At 39.1% G+C, this 19,712-nt stretch overlaps 1 protein-coding gene across 1 annotated transcript; it reads right to left on the reverse strand.

Moving 5' to 3' along the window:
* Positions 1–4,570: 4,570 nt before the first annotated feature.
* Positions 4,571–19,708, reverse strand: utp4 (UTP4 small subunit processome component). Its single transcript, XM_044192349.1, has 17 exons — positions 19,562–19,708; positions 19,205–19,368; positions 14,903–15,091; positions 14,671–14,755; positions 14,088–14,177; positions 13,691–13,902; positions 13,407–13,578; positions 12,070–12,161; positions 11,724–11,820; positions 11,524–11,588; positions 10,408–10,524; positions 9,179–9,335; positions 6,287–6,393; positions 6,080–6,175; positions 5,722–5,907; positions 5,416–5,526; positions 4,571–4,863 (listed from the first exon to the last, which is right to left on the reverse strand). The coding sequence occupies exons 2-17, from the start codon at positions 19,361–19,363 to the stop codon at positions 4,747–4,749; spliced, it is 2,052 nt and encodes a 683-aa protein (XP_044048284.1). The 5' UTR covers positions 19,364–19,368; positions 19,562–19,708; the 3' UTR covers positions 4,571–4,746.
* Positions 19,709–19,712: the final 4 nt, after the last annotated feature.

Consider the following 19,712-nt stretch of genomic DNA (forward strand, 5'->3'; position numbering starts at 1 on the left):
AAGTCAAAAATATCTGACACACAGAAACCTTAGCACTAGGTATTGCTCCAGCTCAGGTGTACTGGTTGGTCTCTGGGTCTTTGGGCAAATGATGAAGCTGCCATGTGTAGTCTGCTGTGTGGGCAAGTGATTCAGCTGGGTTGAGATCTGGTGACTGTGAAGACCATAGCATATGATTCACATCATTTTCATACCCGTCAAATCATTCAGTGATATCCCATTCACTGTATGGAAGCATCTGTATTCATTGTGTTTCTCCACTCCTAAGTTTTTTTCTTTTAATTTGTCACCTGTTTGAACATGACCAATACACTGCAAAGATGACTCACAGGTCTAAAACAAACTATTTGTTTGAATTTTTGGCCCCGTATCATATCACGCTCTTATTTTATAACATGATCTTATTTTGCATAGTCACTGTTTCATTCAAAACATGTCTGTAATGTAATAGTTTCCTTGACAAAACTCAAATAGTTAGGGCTTGATATTATTTTCAGTGGAGTGCAGGTTAGGAAATCAGCAAGTGTAAAGCTTTGGAAAGCTGCAGGAAGTGGAAACCTGAAACCCCAGCTGAAGCCTGCTCATAGTGACGCAATACGGGACACTGATAGATCACGGTGTTGTCCTAGATTTGAAAAGCAGACTGAATGTGTTAGACAGGTGACAGGGGAAATACGCAGATGTGAAATCTACTTTAGTCAATGTTAATTGTTTTCCTTTGAACAATAATGAATTCCACATTTTGTTTTTGTACTTTTAGTATTGATCTGTGTGTGTTGATATTCATAATATAATGCAATGTTTAGTAGAATCTTTGCTCAAGATACAAATGCCTATATAGATCTTCTGAAAAGTGTATACCTGTAAAACATGTAAGACAAGACTGCCCAAGCCAAGCCCACATGTCCACACAAGTGTCCTGAACCCCAAATTGCTCCCAAGGGGTGTGTATGTGTGTGTGTGTGTCTGTGTCTGTGAGGATTAGTTAGTTTCTGATGAGCGGTTGGCACCATCAGTGTGTGAATGGAGTGAATGTGATATGTAGTGTGAAGCGCTTTGAGTGATCAGAAGACCAGAAGGTGCTATACAAATAATAATAATAATAAAACTTTATTTATCAAAACAAAGTACAAAGTGCTTCACAACAAGAGAAATAAAATACCACAGTGAATGACGAAATAAAATACATAAAATACACAAAAGCAATAAAATAAACAATAAAATTAACAGCCAGTTCAGGTAAAATCAAGATATGCTTTTATAGTCCATTTACCAATAGATTGGCAGTTCCAGTCTAGTGGACACGTAAGCTTATTCTCCAGAAAACGATGGGGTAAGTTATTTATTAACATGTATAGATATGTTTTCAAAATATACATGGGTTTGGTGCTTGGCAAGAAAAAACTTCCTTTTAACAGGCAGAAACCTTGGGCAGAACCAGACTCAATGGTGGGCTGCTGTGTTAGGTTTTGAGAGAGAGAATGAAGGGGGGGGGGGGCACAATGCAAATACCACCTAGAATTTTTAAATAGTAATAATGTAATGGTAGTGGTAATATTGATATATAATAATATTAATATATTAATAAATTAATAATAATATTAATGATAGTCATAGGAATAATTATGACAATAATAGTAACAGAGCCAATATCAGCAACTGTAATAGCAGTTGTCGAGCAGGAACACTGGGGCAGCAGGTGGCCCACAACCACAGGTCCAGACTCTGCAGCTCCGGAGGTAGAAACACCTGCTGAAAGCGACAGAAGGAGAGAGGAGAGAGACGAGAAAACACAAAACTACGGGAGAGAGAAGATGTTGAGTTAGTAACATGCAGTAATGGGATAAAATGCATACAGATGGAGAGGGAGAGGAGGAGAGAGGAAAGAGGTGCATCGTGGGAAGTCTCCCAGCAGTCTAGGCCTATAGCTGCATAACTAAGGGATGGTTCAGGACTTACCCAAGCCAGCCCTAACTATTAGCTTTATCGAAGAGGAAAGTCTTAAGTCTACTCTTAAATGTGGAGATGGTGTCTGCCTCCCAAATCCAAACTGGGACCTGATTCCACAGGAGAGGAGCTTGATAACTGAAGGCTCTGGCTCCCATTCTACTTTTGGACACTCTAGGAACCACAAGTAGCCCTGCATCCTAGGAGCGCAGTGTTCTAATGGGGTAATAAGGTATTATGAGCTCTTTAAGATATAATGATGCCTGACCATTAAGGACTTTGTAGGTGAGGAGAAGGATTATACATAATATTCTGGATTTTACATGGAGTCAGTGCAGAGAAGCTAATATTGGAGAAATATGATCTAATTTCCTAGTTCTTATCAGTACATGTGCCGCAGCATTCTGGATCTACTGGAGAGTCTTAAGGGACTTATTCAGGCAGCCTGATAATAAGGAATTGCAATAGTCCAACCTAGAAGTAACAAATACATGCACTAGTTTTTTGGCATCATTTTGAGTCAAAGATAACTCCGAGGTATATAACTCCTTACGGTGCTGCTGGAGGCCAGGGCAATGCCATTGCGAGCAACTATATCTTTAGATAATGTGTCTCGGAGGTGTTTGGGGCCAAGTACAATAACTTCAGTTTTGTCTGAGTTTAACATCAGAAATTTGGACGTTGGCCACATGGTAGAGTTAATTGCTCCTTTACATGATTTGTTTTTTCAGTTAATGATAGACAGTGTTGATCTTAAGATCAAATTCATAAGAGCTAAAAACAAATTTTGTTTGATGCGTAACACTGTAGATGACTTTTGAGTCAATATTCTGTCAGCAAGCCTGTTTGTAAAGAAGGTCACAGTATCTCCTGCTGTTAAACTAGCTCATGCAAAGGCTCTAATGCGCAGTAATGTGAAATACCCTACTCTCGACAGAGTATGTCTCAAAAATGTTAGCATTCCTATGGGCACTTGGGTTTGTAATAAAGAAAATATATTCTTGGGACAGATACCTAAATTTATTGTCAAGTGTTTACAGGTAGTTATACACATAATCCATTTACATTCAGTCATTATGATAGAGTTTTTATGTTTTTATGTTTATATGTTGGATAGCAATACCCCTCAAAGCCTTTTCAACCTAATTTTGGAGTAATGCCATTAGAGAATATCACCAATTATATTCAACAACTGGAAAGTATCTCAATAACAACGCTGTATCCGCTGTATCCATAACAGAAGTTTGACGAATTTTGTAGAGGATATTGTTTGTTTTACTTTAATGTCCCCTTACAAAAGGTTGCAGTGATCACATCTCTCATAAAAAACGGTAATGTCAGATTAGAGGCACGTTCTAGAAATCCTCTTCAGTGAACAATAAATGCACTTATCTATGCTACATTTGATTCTATAATTGCGATGTTGTCAAGACGTCAAGTTCTCACTGACTTTTTCTAATTTTAAATAACTAATATGAATACAAGAGAATTGTCGGAAATTCTTGATAAATTGGTAAAACAAAGCATCTTTCTAGGGGTATATGCCAGTGATCAACTTCCTAATGCAATTATTAAAGAGGCCTGCCATGCTAATGATAAAATGGATCCTTCTTACTTGAGTGGCCAGCATTGGGGTCACTATTTACATTAATAAGCAGGGTATTCTTTGACAGTTTTGGGAACCCCGCTACATACTCTCATTTTCCAGAATCATTTTCTTTCTTCCTTAATAGAAATTGAGAGTCTACGCAACATTCTGTAAAACAGGTACAAGATGTGTGTTCTGCCATGTGTGGTCAACATTGTATTTTTTTTCTTTACCATATGAATAAAGGGTTATCTTATGATGATCTAATGCAGAAATATAGTAAATGATTTTATAGTTTGTAAATTTGTGAGGAAAAAAAAAAAAATCCCTCGGTTGCATGTATTAAAAATATTTTTTTTAGATGTGTCCAGTCAGGGGATTCTTTTAAACATGTGTAAAGTAACATTTTATGTAGTGTGCATCATAGTGTATACCACCTAATCATTAAAAAAACATATGTTAAATAAAATGCAAACACATACATGTATATTCCATGTACAATAAGTTTTGTTATTACCTTGTGGATCTAAATAAATTACTTCTTTGTTTTTATTTTAAAACAATCAAAGATATACAATTAAAAATGTATCCAGTCAGTTAAACATGTTTAAGGGGATAAAAAAGGACTTGTTTCAATTTCTAGTTTTGTGCTTTCTCGTCTCGCTCCTTCTGTCGCTTTCAGCAGGTATTTCTACCTCCAGAGCTGCAGAGACTGGATCTGTGGTTGTGGGCCAACTGCTGCCCCTGTGTTTCTGCTCCTATTGGCTCTGTTATTATTATTATTATTATTATATTATTATTAATATTATTATTATTATTATTCTTCCTATGACTATCATTCCTATTATTACTTTATTAATATTGCCACTACCATTATATTATTGCTATTTTAAAATTCTAGGTGGAATTTGCATTGTGCTTCACTCTTCCCCCTCTTTAACTTCTATTCTCTGGCATGAGAGAAGAAAGCAGAGCAAACAGTTAAACATGTTAATTCTATCAAGAAATTCAACACACTTCTCAGTCAAACAAGAATGACAGTTAACAGTTTTATGTATTACTTTATCAAAGTACTTTTTACAAAATGGTCACACATTAACACTTGTTGAAAATGATTTTAGATGTGGGAGTTACAGTGAATTAACACAACAAGGTAACAATCCTTTCCTCTGATATGAACATCTGGGCTGAGGAAACCTGCTTCAGTTCATTTATGTGGCAAACTTCTTCTGCCGGACAGGTGCAGGCAGCTGAGACATGATGTCCAGCAGGGGGCGCTCCACTACAACCAGAGAATGGTCCTCCAGTAAACTCACACACATGAGGTGCTGTGGGACAAAATATCAGGAGAACATAAAACATCAGTAATGATAAAATTAAATAAGGTTTGATTGCAAAAAATAAATAAAACTCAATGCACATTTTATGGTTGGATGGGGGGATGTTACCATTTATTCATGGCAAGTTTTCAAATACTATTAACAATTCTTGTACTTCTGAGACAGGATATGTTAAGCTGTATTTAAAAAGTGAGAAGCATTTCATCCTCAGAACTCTGTATGCATTTATGTGTTTTATGAGAACAACGTTACTCCTCTAAAACAACATTTAGACCACAGGAAAGTTTACACTTAAACCTAGGAAAATTATGAAAATAATAAGTGGCCGCTGTGCTTTGGTATCTGATAAGCCTTTTCATGCATTCATCTGTTACTCAAACTCGACTTCCTGGATTGTTTTTCATTGTCTCACCGGTACCCTAAACAACATGCCCCCACCAACACTGTTTTAATGCACGGCTGTTTTTGGTTTGACCCCTCGCTTAGAAGCAGTGCAGCAGTGAGAGAAGAGCTCCGCTGTTCTCAGTATGATTATGGTACCTGGAAATTCTTGCATATCTTAAAAGCATGGCTGTGTCTGATCCTCTCTGGCTCAGGAAGACTCCTCAGGGTCATCTGATTGTAGAGCAGAGCCTTTGCTTCAGGGAGGGGCTGCATGTGGAAACACAGACACAAAAATATAGCTACGGTATCATTTAATCCCCCATCACCATCGTTCTTTCACTGAGAGCAAGAAAATACACATGGCAATGTGTGAAATGCACATGGCACAATTGTCATGACTAGTTTTCAAGGCTTTGTATCAACATGGCAGACAGATGTCAGTTTAAATGACTGCTCACATACCAGACTCTGGTCAATGATGCAGAACATGAACATGTCGTGCAGAATTATGTGAGCTGGGTTTTTAGGACTGAAAATGATGTGGGTGACAGGTGTGTCCCTCTCCAACCACAGAGAGTGCAGTCCTTGTTTCTGCAGCGTCCGACTCCACTCTGTGTACTCCTTCTGTACTAGAGAGTACTCCAGGATCTGCACCACATACACACAAACGGAAAACAAAATGTAACAAGATCTGTAGAGTGCATCGATCTCAATATTATCTTTGAGAAACTTTATGTTTTGCTTTTATTGTGGTAGGGAGAACAGTGGATTAGCACATTATTATAAGATAACGACTCAGAAAAAACCTGACAGTGTTTACCTGCTGGTCAGCATGCACCACGACAAGGTTGCTGGTTGTTGGGTTGATGCCTATGGCAGTGGGACAGGAGCCGTACACTGGAACTGTACAATGAAGCTGCAAACATACAGAGACAGACAGAATTTACTGTTGTAGCTTTGGCTACAATTCAAATTTTACCTATCAAGACAAAACATGGATAGGAGAAGAATCTGAGTTCCAACTCACCTTTAGCTTGTGAAGGTTGTAGACATGGATCTCACAGTCTGTGTTTGCTGTAGCGAGCCAATTGCCATCCTCACTGGCAAACAGCAGGTGGACTGGCTGTCTGGAGCCTGGATTTCACACACAAAGACTAGTTATACACTGAAAAATAGAAAGCTGCAGCATGGTGGGTTAGGTGGTGTGTGTGTGTGTTGTAACTTTAAGTCAACAAATGTCATTGGTAGTTTGCCATTTGTCATATTCATACAAGTATGCATCAATATGTTTTCACAAAAGTTGTTTTTGTTGTCTTTGACATCAGGAACAAGATTGAGCATCTCATAAAAATGCAACAAGCACTCTTTTTGGAACATTAAGCCATTACCATACACAATGTTGACTAAAAGCAGTGTTTACATAAAACTATCATTAATGGCCTTTAAAAGCCTAAGAGTATGTTGGTATGGCTTTGTCTTACTAGATCCTACAAGGGTCTTTTTGTAAATGACTGACCCTAATTATGTTAAAGTGTTTCCATTTAACAAAAATTATTTCTTCCAGTATTATTTAAAGAGCAACTTAACACCCCGTTTTAGCTTCAACACGCCCCCTTCACCCTAGTCCCCCATGCAGCCACCCCCACCCTTACACCTCTACACCGGACACGTTTCAGCCATGTTAATGCTTAGATATACATCTGCCGGTCATCCAAAACTCATAGATCCCGAGTTATATACCAACTCTTGTTTTAATGCTACAACAGCTATGTAACTGCTCGCATTTCACTTGCAACCCAAAGCGCTGTTTTCACTAGCCGACATGGAAAGCAGTGACAGTGATTCCAGTCTCCCTGAGTCTCATACCTTCACTGATGGCAGAGAGAGTAGTTTAGAGCCAAAACTGTAAACTACTAGCTTACTTAGTAGATGTTGCCTTGTAGTTTGGTATTGTGGAGTACAAGGCAACGTCACAGATTCAGATTTCTTATTTTTTTTGGTCTAGGCGACGGAATTACTTGCATTTTCTGTGGGAAAAGACTAATTACTACTGTTGCAATGGACAGTATACACAGGGATCAGGATCACTTGATAGTATAATAAAGTGACACTACATATAATTAACTCAAAAACATGTTTTCCAATGGAGATAAACAGTGTGATTTTCATTTTTTCAGCATATACGGTGCATCTGGAAAGTATTCACAGCGCTTCACTTTTTCCACATTTTGTTATGTTACAGCCTTATTCCAAAATTGATTAAATTCATTATTTTCCTCTAAATTCTATAAACACCCCCCATAATGAGAACGTGAAAGAAGTTTGTTTGAAATCTTTGCAAATTTATAAAAATTAGGGGGAAAAAAAATAAAAACAATCACATGTACACAAGCTCAATACTTTCGCAATGGCTGGTTAAAAGCACCTTTGGCACCAATTACAGCTTCAAGTCTTTTTGAGTATGATGCTACAAGCTTGGCACACCTATTTTTGGGCCGTTTCTTCTTTGCAGGAGCTCTCAAGCTCCATCAGGTTGGATGGGGAGTGTCGGTGCAAAGCCATTTTCAGATCTCTCCAGAGATGTTCAATCGGGTTCAAGTCGGGGCTCTGGCTGGGCCGCTCAGGGACTTTCACAGAGTTGTCCTGTAGCCACTCCTTTGTTATCTTGGCCGTGTGCTGAGGGTCGTTGTCCTGTTGGAAGATGAACCTTCGTCCCAGTCTGAGGTCCAGAGCGCTCTGGAGCAGGTTTTCATCAAGGATGTCTGTACATTTCTGCATTCATCTTTCCCTCGATCCTGACTAGTCTCCCAGTTCCTGCTGCTGAAAAACATCCCCACAGTATGATGCTACCACCACCATGCTTCACTGTAGGGATGGTATTCGCCAGGAGATGAGCGGTGCCTGGTGTCCTCCAGACATGACGCTTGCCATTCAGGCCAAAGAGTTCAATAGGATTTTGTTTCTCATGGTCTGAGAGTCCTTCAGGTGCCTTTTGGCAAACTCCAGGCTGGCTGTCATGTGCCTTTAACTGAGGGGTGGCTTCCACCTGGTTGGTGGAGGGCTGTAGAGATGGTTGTTCTTCTGGAAGGTTCTCCTCTCTCCACAGAGAAATGCTGGAGCTCTGTCAGAGTGACCATCAGGTTCTTGGTCACCTCCCTGACTAAGGCCCTTCTCCCCCGATCGCTCAGTTTGGCCGGGCGGCCGGCTCTAGGAAGAGTCCTGGTGCTTTCAAACTTCTTCCATTTACAGATGGAGGTCGCTGTGCTTATTGGGATCTTCAATGCTGCAGAAATTTTTCTGTATCCTTCCCCTGATCTGTGCCTCAATACAATCCTGTCTCGGAGGTCTACAGACAGTTCCTTGGACTTCATGGCTTGGTTTGTGCTCTGACATGCACTGTTAACTGTGGGACCTTTTATAGACAGGTGTGCCTTTAAAAATCATGTCCAATCAACTGAATTTACCACAGGTCGACTCCAAACAAGTTGTAGAAACATCTCAGGTATGTTCAGTGGAAACAGGATGCACCTGAGCTCAATTTTGAGTGCCATACTTATGTACATGTGATTTTTTCATATTTTATTTTTAATAAATTCGCAAAGATTCTTCTTTCACGTTGTCATTATGGGGTATTGTTTGTAGAATTTTGAGGAAAATAATGAATTTAATCCATTTTGGAATAAGGCTGTAACATAACAAAATGTGGAACAAGTGAAGCGCTGAGAATACTTTCCAGATGCAGTGTAATGCCATGAATTTGTAAAAAAAAGTTGCACATTCATTCGGGTACACTACTGTAAAGTGACCCTGGTTTCCACAGAAATTATCTAATTTCTTAACTCTGTGGAATGTACTGCTAAAAATTCTACAATATTCCAGAAAACCCTATGAGCAGTGAAGACCCTGTACTCAGACTCACCCGACTTGGGTTTGAGAGTATGAAGGTATTTGCACTCCAGCTGGTTGAGGGCAACAACAATGACTGAAGAATGGCTGGAGGAAGCAAAGAGTTTGGAGGAGTCAGAGGAGAAGCACAGCTGGTGGGCCGAGCTAAAGTCCTTAGGCAGTTTGGACACCTGGAGGGAGGAAGAGGAAGGAGACAGAGGGGTGAGCTTTGTCATGGTCCTCATTACCTACATACACAGTATATCCGAGTGTAACACTGAAATCCTCAAACACATACGGCTGTTTACAGAACTTAGTCTTATATTTAGCTCATGCTCTAGACAGACTTAGAATGAGTGAGCTGGTGATGTTTTACCCCCAGGCAGTTTACTAAAGTTAGAGATGTCTTATACATATTATTATGTTAAAGCTAGGGTATGTTACGTTGGAGAAACTAGCAAGAGACAGCTAGATTTTGAAAGTATCCAACTTCAGGCCTCCCTACAAAGCCACTCCCCCAAAACACATTTTCATGCGCAATGGGTGGGTCCGCACCATTACCACTCCGGCGTACGCCTGCGGTGCGCCAGGTAGGTGGAGTCTGCACACCATTTGACAGTTATCGTAGCCGAGATCTGCCGGATCCGCCGCTAAATTTCAGTGGCGAGAGCTGCATTTACGTCACCACGACCACATGGCCCATACAAACACAAACAAGTCAAGGGAGATTGATAAGACAGAACTGATGAATGTCATTCAGGTTTACATAAAATCATATTGTGAACATTACTGTCCATGCTGGCAAGTATATGTCAACTAGGAAGACTACCATGGCTTTTACCCTGTAGGCCGACATTGTTGTTTGTTTTGTCAGCTGACAATTCTGTGGTTGGCTGACAGACTGCACGCCATTTAAACTGTTTTCCCGGGCCTCACCATTACATGTTAAGCACTGGTGCACTGACGCACTGAAATGGAGCGGACCCAGTGCACGGGCAGAGTGCGCGCAGGTAGGTAGGTAGGTAGACAGGCGGGTAGACCATCCAATCATTGCATTCGAGCCGAATGAACGATACCGGATTGTTTTCCATTTAATTCCCCAGAGCATTTGATTTATTGATTGCTGTCGGCATGTAAAGAGAACTTAAACAAATATAACAAACAATGCTCCTGAAATACATTACCTACCCTAGCTTTAATGGACAGGGCTGTGTGAATAGTGACTAATACAGAGAGCAGCAGTGTCAGAGTTGAGGAGCCCACCTTGGTGATGCTGATGTTGTTGTACTGTAATCTGTAGAGACGGACACGGGAGACAGTAGAGTATGCCAGCCAGCCTCCACATGGAGACAAAGCACTGCAGCAGATATGATCATCTCCCTGCAGAAGTCAGCACACACAGTCAGCTTTTTGTTTCAACATCCTCTATACTGAAAAATTAAATAAAACTGGCACAAAACAGCCACAGGAAGGGAGATAAACTGACAAATAATATGGAGCTCCTGGAGAACTGGATGTCTGCAAATAATGTCAAAAAGAGACTAGAAATATCTCAATGAGATTGCTGTTGTGCTGTAATACTGTAAGACAGACTTATCACACCAAAAATCTCCTTTTAGCTCTGGTTCAGTCTCAAACTCCTGAGAAAAATATCTGGCTCTTTAAGCTGCTAATGCTCCACTATGTCCACCGGGTATTTTTGGGGCATTTTATGACTTCATTACATAGTTGACCATAGAGAGGTGACCGGAAATGAAGGGCAGAGAGAGATGGGTAATGACATGCTACAAGGTAGTCGCTAACTTTGTCCACTGTTAGGTGCTGGGCAGGTACCGTAGTTAACCGTAGTTACCGTAGTTAATGACAGCAGTGTTGCAGCTGCAAAAAAACGAAACAGCTACATAACTAGCACAGCATTATGTAGTTAAATATACTGTACATATAAAGCTATATAGCTACATTATCCAGCAGGCTCATAGTCAAACCCAACTAATATGTTAACATGGAACAATTAGCCAGTTTTAGCTGCTGTACATCAAATTTCTTAACTAAAAAAGTGATAGTAGGCAGATGTTGTGATTGTGGCATGGCTGTTTAGCCAACACTCTGACATGTTGCTATAAATGAGTAAGATTTCTGTATCAAAATGATACCTACTCAGAAGAAAAAGAAATAACCAAGTGATGTGGACTTCCAATGACTGTCACAATCACTCATCACACAGATGTACTCTGTATTTCAGAATAAGAGCCTTGATATCACTGAAAATAACAGCCTGAAAAAACAGGTCTAAACAGGTGGTTACAGCAGAGTTAGCCATACAGAGCCATACAGATGTCTATAATGTAAAACAAAGATAAACTCAACAACAGTACACACCTTCCTCTTAAGCTGGATCAGTTTCTCTGGTTTTCTCTTCACACGTAGACTGTCACCAGGCTTTCCTGTTAACACAGTATAGACTAGCACAATTATTTCACTATAACGAATGATGAATTTTCACTATCACTTTTACTGCTTGCCATTTCTTCTTCTTGCATTATAATGCATCTCTATGGATGTGTGTGTGTTTTGCTCACCATGTCCATCGCTCTCCCCTACTCTCCACAGCTCTAAATGATCAGGGAACTGGAAGAGCAGCAGTCCTGCTTTCTTTGCACAACAAACCAGGCTTCTCTACATGAAAAACAGACAGAGGTACGCATGTTGCTGTGCGAACAGTCATGATATGCAGTTGCCTTAAGGTGCTCTCTTATATACTAAATCATGTCAAACTATCAAAAAAAAACAAACTGTCATATCTATTTTCATACTGGCTAATACATAAAATATGACAAATAGAATAAACTTTTAAGCCCTTTTCCAAACATTGTTTTTTAACTAATGATTTGTGAGAGGCTTTTTTTCTACTAAATATGTACTCACATGTGGGAAAGCTATTTTGTGCAGTGCTGACTCCTTGGTGTTCTTCTCCACTTTGTCCAGCAGGGGTCGCACTACCAGCTGGGTGTCCATACCTGACAGGATTACAAACATCAAAACATCATAATCTTCTTGTCATATATTCACTTTTTTTTTTTACTGTATAATTCATTGCATCATTCATGTTCCTGTGTTTTGGATACTGCTAAAACATACAGGGTGTCTGAATTAACAACCAGAAATAAGCACTTGCACGTATCCGATTAGCCAATGTGTTGTTGCACGACATCAGATTGCAATATTGCAAAAGTTGAGCCAGGTTCAACTTTTTTGCAGAAATCCTCTACTGGTCGAGTTCGAAATGAATGAGAAGATTGTGATTTTGCACGAAATACCTGCATAAACAAGAGATGGTGGTAACTTATCCCCATGATTGCAGACTTAAACACATTCTATATTCAGCTGTAATGTATAAAATGACTGACTGCTGTTTCACTGCAACAATTACAGTATGAAACAGTATAACAGCATTGTTATGGCACGTGCAGACAATACAGGCTTTGCATTAATATGATGTTGGATATCATTATTAATGTCATCAACTGTTTTAGACTCTGAATGTTGAGAATAGTGTAAACAAGACTAAGAGTCTGCGGCCATGCTAGAAGCTCTGTGAGGCTGTTCTAAATGCTAAATGCTAACACTAGTATGGCAATATGGTCACAATGACAATGCTGACATGCTGATGTTTAGGAGCTGTAACGTTTATCAAGTACACCATGTTAGTTTCCTGTGGCAGCATGCTAATGTTTGCTAATTAACACTAAACACAAAGTTCAGCTGTGGCTGATGGAAACGTCATTAGTTTTGCAGGTATTTGGTCATAAACCAATGTATTTGACAAATTTCAAATTTGACCAGATGATGGAGCTAGAGAAAAGGTTCAGGGATCACCTGAAGTTATTACAATTCATCCTAAGGGGAACATGAATGTCTCCACCAAATTTCATGGCAATCCATCCAATAATTGTTGAGACATTTCAGTCTGGACCGGCTAACCGACATTTCTACATCTTTAGGTGGCAATATTACATTCTGAAATCAGAACTGGCAATAAAAATCATATGGAGTGGAGGAATGGAGCGGTGCAATATCTCACGTATTTTGTAGCTTTTACTTAGTTTAAAGGATGATGATTTGAGGGCTCATTTGCTTTGTTTCCTCCCTACGTGGTATTATGAAGTTCATCCCTAAACTGTTCAGATTCAATTTCAATGATGACAAAAAAAAAAGAAAAAAATGTATATCAATCAAACACCAACAGCAGAATTAACACTGACCTCCAGAAACCACAGCAGTCTCGGTGTGGGCAAGCACCCTCACATCATGTGAGTGGTTTTTAAAGGTCCTCGTTCTGACCCACTCCTTCTCCTGCTGGTCCACAGAGGAGGCGATGAACTGAAACTGGACGACAGTGCCCTCTGACGTCCCAGCTACTAGACTGCTCTCATCCTGTTAAGTATTTAGAAAGTTTAACAGCACTGATTCTGTAGTGACGTGTACCTCAAACTACCTTCAGCATAGAAGTTGTGTAATGTGTCCGAGATCTTGGTTACACATTTACCTGTGAAACAGACAGAGCCAGAACGTCCCACTTGGTGACCAGGTGAGTTCTGACCAGAGTTCCTGTGAGTCCGTCCCAGATCTGGACCTTTCCTGCAGAATCACCGCTAATGATGGTCCGGTCAGACAGGAAGGCGATGCTCCAAACCACCACCTCTTTGTTCTTGGACGCTCCGACACCTCTCTCTACCAGCAGTCTGTGTGTGGCGTGGCCTGAAGTCAGCAAGAGAAAACGGAAACTGAAACGTCAAAAAAATATGAGTAGGGGATATTCAAGGAATACATGGAGTTTTAGAGTTTACAGACACCAAACTCATCTTCTGATATTCCATTGCAACATTTTAAACTAATGGTAGGCTCAGTGCTCATCACTTCAGGATCGAGTTGTATCTGCTTACCTGTCTCAGCATCAAAGATTCTGATCATGTCCATCATACCAGCAGCAATCAGTTTACCAGAGGGGTGCCAGGACAGAGATATAATACGACCTAGAAGATCACATAAAACAAACAAACACTGAATGTTTGGTACCCTGTTCAAAATGTACGTACGTATGTAAGTTTCTTTATATTGTAATTGTCAACATCCATTATTCATACAGTGCTTTGGCAATACTGTACTTCGTTATGGTCATGCCAATAAAGCTATTTGAATTTGAATGTCAACAAACCACAGGCAAGTTTCAAAATGACCCCCTCACAACAAAATACTGATCAAACTTGTCCTTGGAGGAAAATAAAAATGATTAACTCTGTCTCTTGTTCATGCTCTGTCTGAGCATGAACAAATCTTTTTTCTAGTTTCTAGATCAAAAATGTTTTTGACACTGGTTCCATTAAGGAGCTCAAATAAGTGTGTTGCAGGACACCTTAATGTAATTAAATATGATGTACAAACAGTGATGTAAGTAACTAAGCATGAATATGAACCCAACTGCCAGTTGAAAAGCAAAAATACATCTGAATCAGCTTGTTCTCTTACCTTTCTGTCTATCAAGGTTTCTTTGAAACTGAATCCTCCCCTCCAGTATTTCAAACATCTTCACTGTTCCATCCTCACAACCGACCTTACACAGAAAACATTCATTCAATTGACATTCAATGCTGAAGGCTAGATGAGGCTCATCACTTCAATTCTAACCTAGGAAACATTAGCCTGGGTGGAATAATGTTTGCATGAGAGTAAATATAATATCCACAAGGTCTTGACTGACTGTTAGCAGTGTTCCCTGGCTGTTGCAACTGATGGTCCAGATTGGTCCTCCATAGGCCTCCACAGTGTACCTGGGCCTCAGGTTCTCCAGGTCATACTCTGTGATCAATCCATTCAAACCAGCACTGAACAAACGCTGGCCCACCCAACACAGAGCCTCAACAGCCCTACCGTCCTGTCCTGGGATGACCTGTGCATCAAAATCAAAACAAGTCTGGAGGTTATCCCTGTGCATCTTACCTCCAGTTATAAATTTTTTGCCGTCTGGTCCCAAACCCAGCTATTTTAAAAAAGGTGACACAGTTATGCAAAACTCCATTGACAAATTAAGCAGTTTAGTGTTTCTTTGTCTATCTACAAAAGTGCATTGAAAGAGAATGTGACTTATGATTTTGAAACTAGCACGAAGGAGAACTCTTTAATACGGCATACATGTACACACTACAATTCATTTCATTTTTATTTTTTTTTTAAAAAGGGAAACGTAATCCCAAAATCAAAAATACGTACTTTTACTCATACCTGTAGTGTTATTTATCCATCTAGATTGTTTTGGTGTGAGTTGCTGAGTTTTGGAGATATTAGCTTTAGAGATGTCTACCTTTTAGGAATATAATAGAACTACATGGCACTCAGCTTGTCGTGCTCAAAGCACCAAAAAAAAAAAAAATAATAATAATAATAATAAAAAATAAAAAAACATTTGACAAACTCAAAAGCAATGCCTCATTCCAGAAAGCATGACCCGGTAGGTCAGGATAATCCACAGATTTGTTTCATATAGGAACTGATAGTGATAGGAAATGATAGTTCTTACATGAAACTTACATGTCTGTGGATTATCTTGAGTAACCAGCTCATGATTTCTGGAAAGAGACATTACTATTGAGTTTTTCAAAATGTATTTTTTTGCTGCTTTGAGTGCCGCACAATGCTGAAATGAGCTTCTGATTCGACAGTTACGGGGAAAGTTAAGGGAAACTTGCTGAGCAACCGATCCTCTGCTTCTTGCACCTCTTACTGTTGTGAAAGCATGTTTATTAACATTTTAGGTAAAGCCTTAACGCTGTCTGAAACCCACTTTCAAATCTGTAAAACCTTTATTGTATTTGAGAAAATGCAAAAAAGGGCACTGTTTTTTCCCCCACATCTAGACCACATTGGACCAGGTCCAGATCAAAAACTACTATACATAATCTAGTCAAGATTTGACAAGTCTATTTAAGAGAAGACAGAGACTCTTTAAAAGACAGTTTCAGATTTGCGAAACTTTTATTCTATTTGTAAAAATGAATAACCTAGTGGTCTTTTGCCACATTGTGTATAGTGTCTCCTAGTTGTAGTGTTGCAGGCCTTCTGCAATATCTCTAATAGCGGTAGTTATATCAGGAATGCAACCAAAAGTTGCAGCAGTACTTTATAACAATAGAGACAGTAGGAGGATGAGAAACTGAGAAATACTGCTTTTGACCCAAAAGAAGACTAAGACTCAAAAAGCAGGAGCATTAAAAACAGGGTTTACTTTGTCAGCAGGCATAACACAGGACACCAGGTAACCGGTTAAGGCAGGCGGAATAAACTAGCATAGTTCAAAATCACAATTGCAGGCAGGCAGATTCAGGCAAAACAAAAGGGCTGCAACGCTACGACTAGGAGACAAATGGCAAATGACTAGCTGTGCAGGTCTACAGTGTTAACTCTTTGGATAATAGGGTAATGAGGATCATGTCTGCAGCCAAGTGTGAGGTCAGGTGACTGGAAAAGGTAGGAACAATGGTGGGAAGGAGAGGAAGAACAGGTTCCGAAATGATGGCAGATGTTAGTGGACAGATACACGAGATGAATTAAATGATTTCTCAGTCAAATGCTGATAACCATGACAAAGTATTGAAAGCTTTTCATAAAATGTCTTCATATATAGATCAAATGAAGAACGAGCACACTAATGGCTGAAATATGGTACTTCTAACACAGGCCACAGTAAAGGCTTTGGCATAAGCGAGGAAAATAACATTGGCAGAAGCAGCAAGAGAGGTTGACTGGCCAGTTAGAGGAAAGGTGAGAGGACAACAGTAATCCTTTTTTGAAAGAGTAACTTAACCAATCTATGACGATGTTTTGATTTGTTTTTAAAAAAAAAAGGTAAAAATGACTTGTTTTGAAGTGAGAAAGACGAGATCTTCATGGCACTTCATGTGGACTTCTACAGTGAATTTCAAAACAACAAATACTGTAAATGTTCATGTTTTCACAATTTAAGATTTCACAAATTTGAAACTGTGTTTTAAAGAGTCTCTGGCTTCTCTGGGATAATCTAGTCCAGATTGGACAAGTATAGGTATAGTGGTTTTTATCTGGACCTGGTCCAATGTAATCTAGGTATTAAAAAAAAAGCAGTGAAATCTCCCTTTTTTTGCATTTTCACAAATACAATAAAAGGTTTTCCAAATTTGAAAGTGGGTTTTAGGCAACGTTAAGGATTTACCTAAAATGTCTAACACAAATGTTAATAAACATGCTTTCACAACAGTAAGAGGTGCAAAAAACAGAGGATCGGTCGCTCAGCAATTTAAATTAAGCTTCCCTTAACTTTCCCTATAACTGCCGAATCGGAAGCTGCTTTTCGGAACTTCAGCGTCGTCACCACAAGCCGAGTGCCATCTATTTCCATTATATTTCAGAAAGGCAGACACCTCTACGGCCGATATCTCCAAAACTCAGCAACTCACACCAAAACAATCTTGATAAATAGCACTACAGGTAAGAGGAAAAATATGTATATTTGATTTTGGGGTGAACTGTCCCTTAAGTTTTAATCTTTACCATTCTTTAAACTCTCATTACTAAAGCTTTTTCAAAAGGAAAAAACAGAATGAAGACACCTAAAACATGGGACTTCATTGAACAAAGTGCTGTTCAGTTGTTTATACAAAGTGCCGAATTCAGCAGAGGACTTCAGAAACTGCGTCGCTTATGAAAACCCAGTCAAGCCAGCCGCCGCTTGGATTTTGATTCACATCTATTCGTGGTGTTATACGGGTGCTTGGAGCGGCCAAAAAGGTCAAAGAAAGACCAGTTTTTCAGCAATAATTCATTAAATTTGATATAACAAGTTAAAAAGACATTATATTGCACAGTAAATGCAGTTATAATAAAATAATAAAAAGTTATTGTACTGTTTTTTGTTTTGTTTTTTAAAAGAGAGAACTCTAAGATACCTTTCCTTCATAGGTGACATGAAATGTTCAATGGATTCCTGTTCAGGATGATCCTGGCTATGACCATATAAATGTTAATATGGTTTTACTGTACAATTGTGGAGAAAATTAAGGGAAAGTCAGCTTAAATTATATTATAAAACACACACATTCCTCATATTAGATATATAATTTTAAAAAAATATCCTTAATAAGTGACAAGAAATTTCCAATGAATTCCTATTCAGGATGACCCTGGCTATGGCCATATTAAATATAATGTGATTTTACTGTACAGTTTGAGATATTAAAAGAAAAGTCAGCTCAAATGACATAACATATTCATCATTTACTCACATTTAAACTGTCGTAAAAAAAAAAAATCCTTAATAGGCGACTCAAAAACTGGCCATAGCCAGGGTCATCCTGAACAGGAATCCATTGGACATGTCTTGTCACCTATTAAGGCTTTTTTAAAAATGTAATACCAAATCAGAAATACTTTATTGATCCCTGAGGGGAAACTCTTTCGTTACAGCTGCTCACTATCACGCTGATGCACACTTGAGAATAGAAGGAAAAGTAGTAGTAAGCAAATCAAAATATAATACACTATACTACAGGTAAGATAAATTATGTACAAAGTGGGTATAAGTATAAAATGATGAATATGTTATAACGTCATTTGAGCTGACTTGCCCTTTAAATTTCTCCACAGTTGTACATTAAAAGCATATGAACATTTATATATTCATACGAAGGAAGGGTTTCTTAAGACAGGTCGAAGACCAATATTTGATTATATTTTTGAGTTCTCTGTTTTAAATAAAATAAAAAACAGTACAATAACTTCGAATTTTATTTGAACAGGATTTACTATATTGTGCAATATAAAATGTTTTTAACTTATTATATCAAATTACATAAATTATTGCTGAAAAACGGGTCTTTCTTAGACCTTTTTGGCCGCTCCAAGCACCCATACCGTAACCACGAATAGACGTGGATCAAAATCCAAGCGGCGGCTGGCTTGACCGCCGTCTTTAAAATGCCAGACACAAGTGAACCATTTGGGAAGGTTAACTGGACTTCCTCGGAGTTGTCACCTTTTCTTGGAAGTAGTGGTCAGCGAAGTTGAAGATCTCCAGAGCTCCATCAGCCCGAGCAAGAGCCAGCCGTTCAGTGCGGCTGTTAAACGCCATGGCTCTGATAGCACTGGGCATGTAGTCGAAGAACCGAACACGGTGCACCTTGAACTCACCCATTTTCACTATTAAAAAAGGAAAATAACAAACAGGCAGGTTATTAAAACCGGGCAGGCGACAGCAAAGGACCTGTAAACCTGCTGTCCGTTAGCAAAACCAAAAACCTCACAGGTTAAACACACAGAATGCAAACTGTGTTCATACAACAAATCATTTAAGTTCAACAGTCTTTACAATCATTATAAAAACATCATTTACCTGCTGTTTTTCCTCCACGATCACTAAACTTTCTTTGCTATAAACTCCTCACGCTGGAAAACATCAGGGACCACGTTGAGGACCTTTGACCCGGAAATGAACCACCAAAACGGAAATACGTCATCACACTGACAGCACTCACAGATGGCGG

This window comes from Siniperca chuatsi, linkage group LG4, assembly GCF_020085105.1.
Source record: "Siniperca chuatsi isolate FFG_IHB_CAS linkage group LG4, ASM2008510v1, whole genome shotgun sequence".
Lineage (NCBI taxonomy): Eukaryota > Metazoa > Chordata > Actinopteri > Centrarchiformes > Sinipercidae > Siniperca > Siniperca chuatsi.